A 14430-nucleotide genomic window follows, 5' to 3' on the forward strand; every position below is an offset into this window, starting at 1 on the left:
GGGCTCGTCAATAAAATTGTTTACCTTTCCCTTCAAAGTCACGTAAAAGTAATAGCTAAGAACACTGTTTAGGCAATATGATTTAATTTCCTTTCAAAGTTTGCTCAAAAAGTGGTATCTACACTGATGTTCCATTTTATGTAGGTAAGATATGCAGTTGCAGTACTATCAGTAGCTAGCATGACTGGAGTAGAAGGACCCTCACCCAGGTTTCCACAGAAATCCTGCAGGCTAAGGTGTAACTTGACGTTAGGTGGACACTAAGCGACCTGGAAGATGAATATCCAAATCATGGGGACAGTTGTTGAGATAAAAGCCTTTTACCTCCTGAAAACCTGTTTACTTTATTCAAGAAGGGTTCGCAAAGCCCCCACTATGTGCCACGCACTGTGCCAGGGGCTGGGGATACAGCACTGAACAGACAAGGTTCTTGGCCTTACAGATCTAAATGAGAACTACTAACAGTGAGGGCACAGTACTGTGTCCACCTTTTCTCCCTGGATCTCTTGTTTTTAATGGTTTCTGAGAGAGAATGAAATTACAGAGTCCAAGACTACTGACCTTCATTCAGCTTAACTCACTGGATACAAAGACTGCGTTTTCTGACCTAGGCAAGCAAACCCTATAGCTTCCTCATCAAATAGTAGCCAGTCCCATCAACTCTTACTCAAGGGTCACAGAAAACTCCAGGCTCTGAAGGAAAGGAAGGTGTTAATACATCTCTTCCTTATTACTCTAGCTTTAGATCTTGGTAAACACTTGGGGGAAGATTTTTAAAGGCCTGCAATGATTATTAAGTATTTGTCTAATTTGATTACCATCCTACTTCATTTTATGAAAAAAATTCCTATTTGGACCCTCGATCCTTGGTGACATCAGCCCCCATGCCTGATTCTTCAGCCAAGGACGTAAGAGTCCTAGGTTAAAGAGTATGAATCCGGGTCCTGAGATGGAAGGGCCCCAGGGAAACCTCACTACCCATGGCTCTCAACTCTGCAGAGCTTGGAATAATGCAAGCCTAAATAAGGACTGTGAATATAAATATAACACTGAAAATTACAGGCATAGTTTTCTAGAGATTCTTAGAAAGACTAAAGATTATAAAGAGAAAAGTGTGAACAACTCCTACTCCAGAGGACCTTAAGAATTCTCAGGCCTCTATCTCATCTGTCTCCTCTTTCGCAACACAGTACGAAGGCAGGTCATTCTGGGATGGCTGCAGGTCCTCAGAAGCCTTCACATTAGGAACTCTACTAATGGAACTCTATGGCTTCTTGACCTCAACGCCCTAGGAAGGACCCGAAGCTCTAAGAACGGGCATTGCGCAGGGCACAGCAGACCTCAGATGGCGTGCCGGGATAAGCTAGCGTTTCTTGAAAGAAAGATTCCGTGGCTGGAGTGTAATGCTGAAACACGGCATGCAGTAGCATCATTTTGGAAGCTCTGAATGTATATAAACTCTGAGAAGGCCCTACAGTAAAGAAATCTGTTCAGCTTAGTTAAACTCAACATTCCTCAAAATTATTTGGCCATGGAACCCATCCCACTTCCTGACAAACACATTAATTTTTACAAGTTATCTAGTGCCTACTATGTGCCAAGCACTATTGTGGTGATCCAAGGGGAACTGTTTCTGGGCTTCATGGAGCTTAGGTATTTAATACTTATTTTCAAAGGCCACTATTTAAGGCAATCAGTTCACTGGGTCTTTATCTGAGCTTTTCATCATCTGATGGATCTCTCTAACCCACTAAATTCCCCTCTAAATCCCATAGTCTCCAGCTCTCTGAGACAGAAGGAGCAGCTACTCCTCACAAAACATTTCTGCTCTGGAAAATAATAGTCTGCCGTAGCCCCCATGGACCCACTGTGGCAATTCAAAGCTCTGTACCAGATGCCAAAGGGGGTCCTACACACCCTTGCCTGGCTCACTGGAGGAGTTGAACAAATGTGTTCCAGAATGAATGGTAAATGACAAGGACTCCCTCTAGCCCCTGAAAATTCCAGTAAGAATGACCAAGATCAAAACCCTATCATCGTCTGTGTAGCCAAATTAGATTTGGGTTCTCTTTATTGAATGCTGCTCTCACTGTGCCAACCTGCTTTACATGCCAAGTTCGATGTGGGTACTTCTTCTTTGACGATGTTATGAGCTAATATTATTTGCAAATGTTTTAATGACCAAATACATCTTTCTAACTGAAGCTAAAGTGCTGAAATGTAATCCCTTATAGAGGCACAGCTGGCTCACGGTCTGAACATAAAAATGGGATTCAAGAGCATTTTCTAACACCAGTCCTGCAATTTCCTTTAAAAAAATTAATACTCGTGTATTTTAATTTCTTAGTAAAACAGGGAAATAAACATTGACTGGTCTGCCTAAATGGAGTGTATTTGAAATTTATAAATAAACAAGCTATCAAGAAGCAAAACAATCACTAATTATGAAACTGAATGCAAAGAAGGTTCAGAGATCCAGCCCATTTTCAATCACATTGGCCCCGGAAAAATACAGAATTACTTCCTATCTTCAACATTCCTACCAATAGCAAGAAAAGCTCCCAAAGAAAGGAAAGGGAGTATTAATTGTTTTACAAATAAAACAGTCTTGCTGAGCCTCCCCACACAAAATAAACAGAATCTTTAAAAGTGAAATTAATTTTCCCTGGATTTCGTAACACTTTATTTCTCACCTTGTCTTTACACATTCAAGTGGCGTACCATTTTTAAAACCTGTCATGATAAACAGAATTTAATTATTTGATGGTATATGGTCTTTCATGAGGTAAAGGGAATGTGAAGAGTTGAGAAAGTATGCAACCCGTATTGTTGGCATCTTAGCACTTAGGATCATTACAAGCGCTTACAAAAAGACAGTAATACTGGGCTTTAAAGCTGAACTCTGTATTATCTCTTTCTCAGAGCCTTGGGGCTATCACTGCAAAGCACAGTGGTCCATTCTAAGCTCTGAATAGAGAAAAGGAAGAGATCATTAAATTATAATTTCCATGCACAATTGGTACAAGTATTTCCTACCAACAGGATTAATATGAAGGCAAGATCCCAGAATAAAGCTGCTCAGCAGAGAGGATGGCAGTTTAGTGTCTTGTAAATTTGATTTCACTGAAAGCCCTGACACATCATAATGGTGAAATCCTATTTACTGTAGCAAGCAGGATGGATAATGCTATTTAATACCTGGTGTACTGTGTGCTATCAGCTCATAGCTTTGTACTCCATGTTCTCATCTTACCTTCAGGTTAATACTTCTTGACAGTCTACATGGTAAATAGAGCCCCAAATTAAGTGCTGATCCCACGATTTGCAAATCTTTCCTCTAAAGTTCAGCACAGAAAAACTGGCTCCAGTTAAAGGGATAATTTTCACGGGACGCACTTTTAACAGGCTTACCCCAGAAAAGAATGTAGGTTGCATATCCCTAAAGCCAGACTGAAAAAGCATTTCAAGGTTACCCAAACCACATTTCCCATTAGGAAATTCAGAGAGGTTAACAGAAAAGCCAATGTGTTTGAAAGACTTGTTGAATAATGAATTAAGGATAAGGACCCCATATGCACTACATTGCGTGGTTCGCTCCCTTCCCCCGCAGGAGAGCAAAACAGAAGTGGGGAAAAGAAATCTATTCCTGCTTGCTGTCTTTGGAGTATCTGCAATCCTGAGCTTCCTTTAGGGAGGCAGTGAAGAGTGCAAAAGGGCCCAAGTCTTTGAACCTGCATTATAAATAAATACATCCATTATATTAGCAAAGATAGGATGATACTGGCCCTTCTTAATTTCTCTACCTAACAATGACGATCAAAGCACATTTCTGTGAGCTATCTTTACTTGTTAATGAGGAAAAATAAGAGCAACTCAAGGGCCATGCTAGCAAACCACTCCTAAAACCCCTGTCGTGTGTAATGGCGTTACAATTAAAAGTATCACTGATTTCTATCGCCTTCGGTGTCCAAATCCTGGATCAGAGAACTTTATTTCTGCAACTCTAGGTGACTTCAGACCACAGGGAATCAGCCTTGATTTCAAGATGCATGAGGAAACCAGTACAAAAATTCAGAATGTCAATGGAATAATAAATATCTCTAGGTTGACAACTGCAAACTAGTCATCTACCACAAAGTTATGCTTTTAACGATTGTGTTGAATTTGCTATGTCACACTGTATGGCCAGAGCACACACACACTGATCTGAGGTGTATGAGTTACCCACAGGACCTAAAATCATTGATGACCGCTCAGAAAGCACTCAAAGGGGGGAAATACCAAAGGTTTTTTTTAATCCCATAAATGTATTAAATTATCTTCCTACCCCAGAAAAGACTCCTTATGTTTTAGTATCTTAGATGTCAGTGATCTGTGATTCTATCCTGCATTAATCCCATCAAAAGGCTGACCAAGCTTCACTCAGTGAACTATTTTTGTAATGACAGACTTCATCTGGTAGTAAAAATACATAATAATTTCTTCCCAAAAGCAGCACACTGGGCTGACAATAATCTGTTCTGTTGTCGTTTCTTTTTATTATCGTTGTCGGCATTACTTTGCCCCAAGCTCTGCAGAGAGGAATAGAGAAACCAAGGTACTAATTGACAAAGAAGTCAAGCAATCAAAAAAGCCAATTAATCATACAGATGAGCCCGACACTTTATGATGCAATGGAAGATATGCCACCCACTATAAGTAAAAGGCTTTTAAAAATTGCTCATTTGGTGTAAGTAAGCACGACCTCAGAATTTAATTAGTAACTCTCTCCACAGGTGACGAACTAGTAAAGTACTTTTCTTCTTAATGACAATTTATTTTTCACCATTCTCTTTGCACTGCTTTCTTCTGCCCAGCTTGTACAATTCTCTCTCCTTAATTGTATGGGATTGACTGCAGTGTGTATGCAAATACCTACTGAAATCCAGGGGAGCCTATAAACTGAAAGCAATACAGATCCCACTACCCTGTTGATCTGAACATTGTGACTATATGTAAGGCCTCTTATCTCCCTCAGCTCAAGTCACCAAGGCTTTTATAGCTCTCTTCACACTGTGCCAAACCCCGCCATTCTTATGAACGCCAAGAGAAAAGAGGAGAGCATATCAATTCAAGTTCATAATTGGGAAGTTAGACGCAAAGACACACTAATCACCAAAGAACTCAAATCTGCAAGATGTCTTGGGGAGAAAGGGGTCCTTCATCCTGGAAGATCCCTGGGAGAATCTGGACTCTGGCCTCTTCAATCATGGCCTGGTCTTGCTTCTCACTTCCCTCCCAAAGAGCGAACAGACTACTACACATTCCCTGAAGAACACAAATGCAATCCAGACTGTAATGAAATAACCATGGAAGCATTTATCAAAAGTAAGAGAAACTTTCTTTCTTTCTAGAGGTGGAATGCTAGGCCTATCTGCTACCAACACTAGGAACAAATGAACGAATGGCTCAAAGGCATTTGTGAATTGCTTCAATGACTATGGCTTTCTTACTTCAAAGTAGAAGAAGCACAACTAGACATTAAAATAACTCTTAGCGGTATACTGCAGCTGCTAAGTAGTAAGACTTTATTTATTCCCTTTTTGACCAAATGTCCACAGGAAGTACCAAATCCTGGGGAGAAGATTCTACATTTTGAATGCTTAACAATCTTGTAGACTATGAGGTAGCATTAATCCCATTTTAACATCGGGACCTAAAAAGTTATATTAGAAGCCAAAAAGAACTAACTTACCACCCAAAGAGCTAACAAGCAACCAGTAGGATTTAACTCTTGAGCGCAGAACTAACAACTATTAAAGCTAGTACTGGCTAATGGCTCAAAAAGCGCAGGTGTTGGACCTGCTCAGAACCAAATGTTTTTGTCGGATATTTTTGGGCAAGTTACTTGAAGCCTTAAGGCCTTCATCTAAATAATAGGACCAACAACCTTATAGGGCTGTCTGTGTGAATCAAATGACATAACCCATGCCAAATGTCTAGCTCACGTAAATGCACAATAAATGTTATTGTGAGTTACTATCGCAATGATGATGATGCTACAAATATCAAGACAAACTTGATTCTCATAGGATAGATATATAGTATTAATTTAAATGATGAGTGAAGAAGATATCAGGTACTTTGTGGCTAGTCAAAAACTATACATTAACTACTTAAGACACAATTTTATGGTATTAAGTAAATCTAGGGTTTATTCACTGAACTCCTCTGTGAGTCATGGTAAATACAGAGATGAGAAAATGACATTTACCCTCAAGGAATTTATATGATAAACACAGATAACAAATCACAATTATCATAGACGTGGCACCACAAAGAGAGGTAATATAAAACACTATAGAGCACTCCCTTAGTGGTTTGTGGAAAGCTTCCTAAAAACATGTAAGAACCTTGTCTCTGAAGGCTGCCCTGGGCTTCCTCTTATCAAATCACCAATCAGGAATTAATATCCTCCAAGTCTCTTAAATCAACAACCAGGAGTTAATACTCAAGTCTCTTTCAGTTAGGCCACACACCTAACTGTGGCCTCATGACATGTTATTAAAATACAGAAATTCACTTCACATCTATGTCAATGTCGCTTGATAAAGCCGGCAACCTTTGCAATGAAATAAGGACTTGAAAAACTTTTCAAATGGCTTTGACTTTCTTTCTCAGTCAAGAGTCACTGCTTTTGGAATACTGGTCCTAAGAAGGTTGAACTGGTGTCCAGTTAAATCATACTTATTCCTCCTCATAAGGAGGTGACAGGAGAAAGTCCTCTCAGACACGTGAACTAACGAGTATGAACACATGCGAGAGAAAGCTCCATTCACACATAGGGATTACCTAATTGATGGAATGTATTGAAATAGATCAAAGAGGCAAGCCACGCTGTGCTACAGAACCAAATGTTCTCCACATGCTTGGGCGACTTGGGTTCACAGTCTCAAAAGAAATTCGTATCAAGTCAATGAAAATGAACAGTTCAAGTAATAAGACTATGAGTCATCTAAAAGTGATCGTGTACATAATGACGGTGTTCATCTAGTTGATGGGGATCACTTTTGGAATGATTCTGTGAGATTCTGTCAATGTTCCCTCTCCAGTAACGATACACCACCTGGTGTCTGGTTTATGGCTTTATCGTTTCATCTGGTTTAAATAAAGACATGTACTTAAACCACTATTAAACCATAGGCAACTTCGATTTCTTATAGTACACATTAGGTGATTCTACAAGTTATCATAATATTATTATCTTTTTTTTTTTTTTTTACATCATGCACTACTGGATTCAGCACTTCTATATCTTCTAACATGAATTGTATGTAGAATTTCTAATAGAAATGGTGAGACACTGCACTTTTCACGGTCATCACAAAACAAGGGGAACTCTTTTTGCAATCTTCTGCATTAAGCCTGCAAAATGCTTCATCACTGAAGACCTACATCTCTCACATATTCCTGGAAGAAATCCAATTGAAGGAAATTAATGTAGCTACTTCAGGAATGGCAGTAATAAATAAACATGATTTTACAGAAATGAGAGAAGACAGCAGGAAGTTGAGCAATACTAAAGTAATTTCATGATTCTTAGGGTTTTGTATACAATGGAAAGTAAGCAGATATTCTTTAATGGCAACAGCTTTTGTTAAGCATTTTCCAGTTTTCAAAGAGCTTTTATATACTTCGTCTTATCTGGTCCCCCCAATAACTCATAAACGTGAGCAAGGAATGGAGTATTATCCCCACTTCATAGATAAAGCAGCAGAGACCAGAAGAGATGAGGTGACTTGTCAAATAACGGATGACAGCACCATGCCTCCTGACTCCTAGTCCAGCCTGCAGTTATTAGGTAGTAACAAATAGTACTGCGATTCTTCCACTGTAGGATTTTTCCAAGCTCACTGGTATTGCTCGTTTTCAGTTAAAATTCCTAAATAACTACTTTCCAGCCTTATCTTCAAAAAGGAAAAAATATATATTTCACCTACATAAAAAGATGCCAATTGCAATGATTTGACATCATCACCCACCACGACTCCATCTGATCCGCCACCCCTTGTGCTAACATGAGGCCAAAAACAACAGCTAGCTGCTCAACAGACCGGCTTCCTCTGCCAAGAGTGAATCCTCTCAGTATTTCACATTAATCACTGAATTACCACCATCAGATTGGTGGATTTATGAGAAACAGATGAGTATTTTTCATTGTCTTTTCTCGTACCTGACAGTGATCAATGACAAATCCAAAAGGTACCTAGCGCGGTATTACCTGATGGCAAAGAAAACGGTCACTGGGTGGGGACAGAACAGGTGCTGGGTAAATCCCCTCAAAAAACAATCAGTCGTTCATTTTATTCAGCTGACATTTACTTGCAGGCACAGCGTTCTGGAAGGGTCGAGGTAGACTAAGAGTTGACTGAGTGGTTACTCTGTGTGGGACACTACTGCAGGTGCTTTACGAAAATGAATTTTAACAAATCTGTGAGGTAAGTACGATTCTATCTTCATTTTACAGCTGAAGAAGCTGAAATCTAAAGTAACAGGCTACAAAAACTCAGCAGGTAAATGTCCGTCCAATGCCTTCAACCCAAGTCCAGAGGCTGTGCTCTAAACAAGGGTTCTGCAGACTAGAACTCCTGAGTCAAATCCAGCCTGCTCTCAAGGCCCTAAGAGTGGTTTCAGGTTTTTAAATGGTTGGGGGTGGGGGCAGCGGCAGGACAGGAATCAAAAGAGGAATATCTCATGACATACGGAAATCATGTGAAATTCAAGCTTCAGTGTCCATAAACTGGAATGCAGGGGCGCCTGGGTGGCTCAGTGGGTTAAGCCGCTGCCTTCGGCTCGGGTCATGATCCCAGGTCCTGGGTTCGAGCCCCGCATCGGGCTTTCTGCTCGGCGGGGAGCCTGCTTCCTCCTCTCTCTCTGCCTGCCTCTCTGCCTACTTGTGATTTCTCTCTGTCAAGTAAATAAATAAAATCTTAAAAAAAAAAAAACTGGAATGCAGTCACACTTGTTCACTGACACACTGGCTGTGGCTGCTGTCACACCGCAATGGCAGAGCTGAGCAGCTGTGCTGAGAGCGGAGTAGTCGTGACAGAAACCATACATGGCCAGCAAAGTCTGAAGAAACTCCTATCTGGCCCCTGACAGAAAAATCTGCTCACTCCTGCCATAAGCCATTCCATTCTATGCTTATTTATCATCTCTACCTGGATGTCTTAACAAATACCCCAAACCTGAAGTATTTAAAATCAAATTCCTGATTTTCTCCACCACTCGTATCCAGATCCATATCTGAATAGTCTTCCCCATGGAAAAATCCATCCTTCTAGGTACAGAAGCCATAGATCTAGATATCCTTGAGTTCTTCCACTCATGTTCAAAACTATCAACAAACCTGATCAGCTCTGCCTTTGAAATATCCAACCCCACGCTTCATTCCCTCCATGGCTAGCAGCCAGGCCCAAGCTATCAGAAACCCTTCTCTGAATTACCGCCATTACCTCTTACTAGGTCTTTCTTGCTTCAGACAACAGCCAGCAAGCCCTTCCCCGCACTCACAAACCCTTTAGCCGTTCTAACATGCGAACACAGAGCCCGCTGCAGGGCTCTGGCGCTGGCTGGCTTCCCATTACTGCAGACCTTTCCCCAAACACCGTCTATCAGACGGGCCCTCCCTCTCCACCAGACCCCACACCTACACTCCAAGGCCCTGGGACTCCTTTTTCTTGGCTTTTTTTGCAACCTGCTGTCCACTATATACACTTCAGTTCCCGGAGGACAAAAGTTTCATTCATTTTCCTCATTAGCACGTCTCTGGCACTAGCCCGGGGCCTGATGTATATTAGGGGCTTACGTAGACATCTGTTCGATGAAGGAAGAAATGATCCCTGCACGCAAGCAGCACGCACACCAGTGACACACAGACACAGGTGAGCATATTGTGTAAATAACCGTACTGAACGGGATTTAATACTATATTTCTTATTTTATCTACTTTCTTATGAAAGTTATTATCTTACTCTAAACAAACCAAATTTTAGAGGTTTCCATCCAAGGGAAGAAAGACCCAGCTTTGTATGGCCCCAGTGTGAAATGATTCTAGACAAATCTACGTTACTGGACAGGGGCACTGACAAGGTGGCTCAAACTCCCATTCTGAAACCCACGGTCTCCTCCTGCTTTGGCCTTAATCCCTGCCTTTGCATCTCTGTCAAACTCTAGGGCCTCCCACAGGTACTGCCTCAACTCCTCCTCCTAACTCCTGTTCCTCAGTCCTACTCTTCAACTCCTGCCCACTGCTTACCCATAAATGCAGTGAAACCGAGATTACGCAAGCCAATATATTCCTAAAACACACCCATTTCTATGAACCCGTTCAACTTTCGTCAACGTTACGGAGAGTCAAGAGCAGCAGTCTCCTGTCTGACCTGGGGGCAGCGCAGTTTCTAAACGTTTACAGACAAAATACCTGGGGGAAGGGCAGAGCGGTAAATGCCTCCTTGACCCAATAACGAGACCACACCCCGAAACAACCAAAGAAGGAATGACATCCCCTGTGAGAATGATCTACCTGCCTGGCTTCTTCACTTCCTTTCAACTAGGAGAAGCAGCTGTCATTCTAATTATCGATGCTTAAATAACTCTATGGGAAAGTTGCAGATGTGGTTCTAGAAGAGAATCAATGACAAGAAATAGTCATACCCTCTCCTCCAGTCTAGCCAGCTGTTCTTTGTAGAATGCATCCTGCTTCTTTATCACTCGATCTTTCTCTTCCAGCTGCTTAGCCTAAAAAAAGAAATGAAGAATATACTATATCAAGAAAAAGCAGCAACAGCAAAGCAAAAGTATAAATTGCATTAGAAATAAGTACATAAAGCCGAAGATTTTTGCAATCTATTAGGTCTCTGCCATAGAACAATATTAATAAGATGATGATTGCTGTATTTAAATGTAAAGAAGGAGTCTGCATTGTACTTTTTTTTTTTTTACTGTGACAGCTGTGCCCTACTTTGTCAGAAAGTGTCAGAATACGGCACAGACAGTTTAACTTCTTTTGAAGAGTAATTTCAAGGATTAATATTTTATACAATAAAACTTAGATTTATCCCAAGTGTAAACCACACGGCTATTAATCTTTTTTCTTTTTTATGGACAACAAAAATGCCTATATGACATTTCCTACATAAATCTTACGTTTGAGAACCCTTAAATTACCCATTAAAACCTGCACCTAAGTCCATGTATTAGTCTATTTTCTTTTTTATGAAGCAGTAGTCTTTGGAGCAAGGGGCAAAAACCACTGTAAGTGTCTTTTGAATAATTAAAAATTAATAGTAAGAAATAAAAATAGTTAATTATAAAACTCAGTCATCCCATTTCAAAGGTTTTTTTTTTCAAAATTAAAAAGGTAGTACAATTATTTTGATACATGAAAAATAATGACAAGAATAGTTCCTTATGGATGTTTTTCAAGGTTAATAAAAAATGCATTTCTCAAATTGTTGTTTGTATCTTCATCATTACATTTAAGTAATCCTTATCTCCGAGAACAGACTTCCCAGTCTCACCTCAAGTTAAAAAGTTTTTAAAACATTTTTGCTTCAGTAAATGTTGAATACACACTTGATGAGAAATCTTAAGATATTCAGCAAGTGTGTATTTTGGCATTCCAGCCCTTCTGCCATGTACCACATGTTTTTGTAGGGTGATAAGGGTCACATGGCTCAACCGTGTGTGAGGGTGACTTCCACAATCTGCTTAGTTAAGTTTCCCCACTTGGCACATTTATAGGTCATTGCTTTGCTACTTACTTTGTCTTCAATGTCCTGCAGCATGTTAAAAACAAACAACAGTTATTTAACAACAGAAGTAGTATTTTTTTCCTGATGTCACAAAGAAATCTGATAGATGATAGCTAAGATGCAAACCAAAGAAGGCAATAGGGAAAAAAAAAATCAGAGAACTTGCTTAACTTAAGACACAGTTAAATGACACTGTGCTGCTACAGTTTGAATAGAAGATTTCAATGAAAAGTTCATGCTGCTTGAAAGCATGTGAATACATTTAAAAAGATCCATTAAGATTATATTAAAATATATTCATATATAAGTACATAATAATCTATGGCTCCTTGGTACAACATAGTAAAAACCTGACTAGCCTATCAGGAATATAAAAGAAAAAGTAAACAGAGAAAGGATTTTTAAAAAAGCTAAGTGTGAAGAAAATAAGCATGACTATATGATCTACAGAGAAAGGAGATTTTTAAATTGAACACATATACACCCAAAACAAAAATAGAGGAAATGTAAAAGAACTTACATAAGAAAAATTCCATTTAAAAATTTTTTTTAAAAAATCATTAAACCAAATGAAAAAGCAAATGACAAAAAGAGGAAAAGAAATCACAATGGGGAACTGTGAGAGTTAAAGTTACTAAAATACAGAACACTTTAAAAGAGCCCTCTACCCCTCCCCTAAAAAAGCCAAAAGAAAAATACACAAATGACATACACTGGTAATTCACACACAAAAATACAAATAATAAACACATGGGAAGGGGCGCCTTGGTGGTTCAGTGGGTTAAAGCCTCTGCCTTCGGCTCAGGTCATGGTCCCAGAGTCCTGGGATCGAGCCCCGCATGGGGCTCTCTGCTCAGCAGGGAGCCTGCTTCCTCCTCTCTCTCTCTGCCTGCCTCCCTGCCTGCTTGTGGTCTCTGTCTGTCAAATAAATAAATAAAATCTTAAAAAATAAATAAAAAAATAAATAAACACATGGGGGAAAAAAGCCAACCCTAAGAGAAATCCAAGAATGACAATGAAATACCATTATTCATCTACCGAACTGACAATAATATAAAATAGTAATAATAATGGCACAGATACAGGAAAATAATAATGTCACAGATAAAAAAAAAAAATAATGTCACAGATATAGCAAATATACATTATGACATACTGGTCAGGATGTAATTTGGTATAACCACTTTTTAAATGAATTTGACAAAATGTAATATTTTTAAAATGTATATATTCACTGAGATCTATACCCTATTTTTAGGACTTTTCTTAAGTAATTATGACAATATATAAAAATGTTCAAGATAGGGTTGTTTAGAATTGCAAAGATACCAAAATAAAAACCAATTTAATGGTTAAATAAAAATATCCTCAAAATATACTAAGTTAAAAAAGGAACAGATTATAAACAAAAAGGACAGTACAATCTCTTTCTTTGTAGGGAAATAAAAAACCAGAAGGATACTCAACAAAATGTCAACGAAAGTTATAGTAGAATGGTAGGTTTCTGGGTGATTTCTAGTTATTCCTGCTTCTTTATATTTTCCAAATTAAAAAAAAAAACAAAACAAACACACACACACACACACACACACACACACACAAATACTTTGTAGTCAAAGGACACAGGAGGGAATTTTCTGAGGTGAGAGAACTAGTCTGCTTGTTGATAATGGTAGCGGTTACACCACTGCGTGCATTTGTCAAAACTCATAGAACTATGTATCACAAAGAATGAATTTAAGTATGTAAATAAAATGTATACAAATTAAGTACACTAAAATTCATGAAAATAACTACATATAAATATATGGATGAATGTGTACATATATCTTTGTTATTTTTAATCTGCTTATCACTTGGCCAATTGTATTCTAGGCATTTAACCCTAGGAAATATTAAGAAAAGCACACAAGGATTTAGATCTAAGAAAATATAAAAAATGTTACTTAAAGCAACAAACTAGTGGGAACAATAGAAGTTTGTATAAATAAGATTTGGTCCAACAGGATATTGATTATAAAGATTATAGTCCAAACATAATGCCAAACATTTAGAGCCATTAAAAAAATAATGTTCTAATAGAGTTATGTTTTAAGTCAAAATTTTATTTGGTGGTGGGGGGAAACAGGTCATAAAATAGTATGTACAGGAAATTCCTAATTTTGGTTAAGGAAGGAACAGGGAGAGTTGAGTGTACCTTGTTATACAGATTTAGAAAAGCGTATCTATTATGCCCAGATGTTAACAGTGGATATGATACGCATAGTGGGATATTGTTTTTTATTTGGACTACTATACTTTCTAAATTTTCTAGAACCAATTACGACTTCTGTAATCAGAAAAATATTTCTTAAAACATTATCACATACATGTATCCCTGACGATGAGATGGAAACATAATATGAGATAGAAGCTCAGAGAGTGAGGTATTTATATTAAGTGAGCAATTATATTAACAACTAAATTGTTTTAACAACTTGAACAATAATTTATAGCATGGAAATGACCTTACCTACAAAATCCTTAATGTACCAGCACTTGATTCTCTCAAAGTATGACATTACCCACATTACAGTTCTTAAAACACTTGCACTAGATGTTCCTTTTGTTCACATATAGTGCATAGTGAGACGTT

The 14430-nt window shown here is 38.7% G+C and overlaps 1 protein-coding gene across 2 annotated transcripts in view; it reads right to left on the reverse strand.

Annotated features, from left to right (window-relative positions):
- The window catches only part of CHCHD3 (coiled-coil-helix-coiled-coil-helix domain containing 3), a 278747-nt gene that overhangs the window by 86089 nt on the left and 178228 nt on the right, over window positions 1–14430 (reverse strand). For both annotated transcript variants that reach the window (XM_047694914.1, XM_047694913.1), the window contains exon 5: window positions 10696–10779. In XM_047694914.1, coding sequence (XP_047550870.1) covers window positions 10696–10779 — 84 coding nt within the window. The remainder of the gene's footprint in view (window positions 1–10695; window positions 10780–14430) is intronic.

Source organism: Lutra lutra, chromosome 11, assembly GCF_902655055.1.
Source record: "Lutra lutra chromosome 11, mLutLut1.2, whole genome shotgun sequence".
Classification (NCBI taxonomy): domain Eukaryota; kingdom Metazoa; phylum Chordata; class Mammalia; order Carnivora; family Mustelidae; genus Lutra; species Lutra lutra.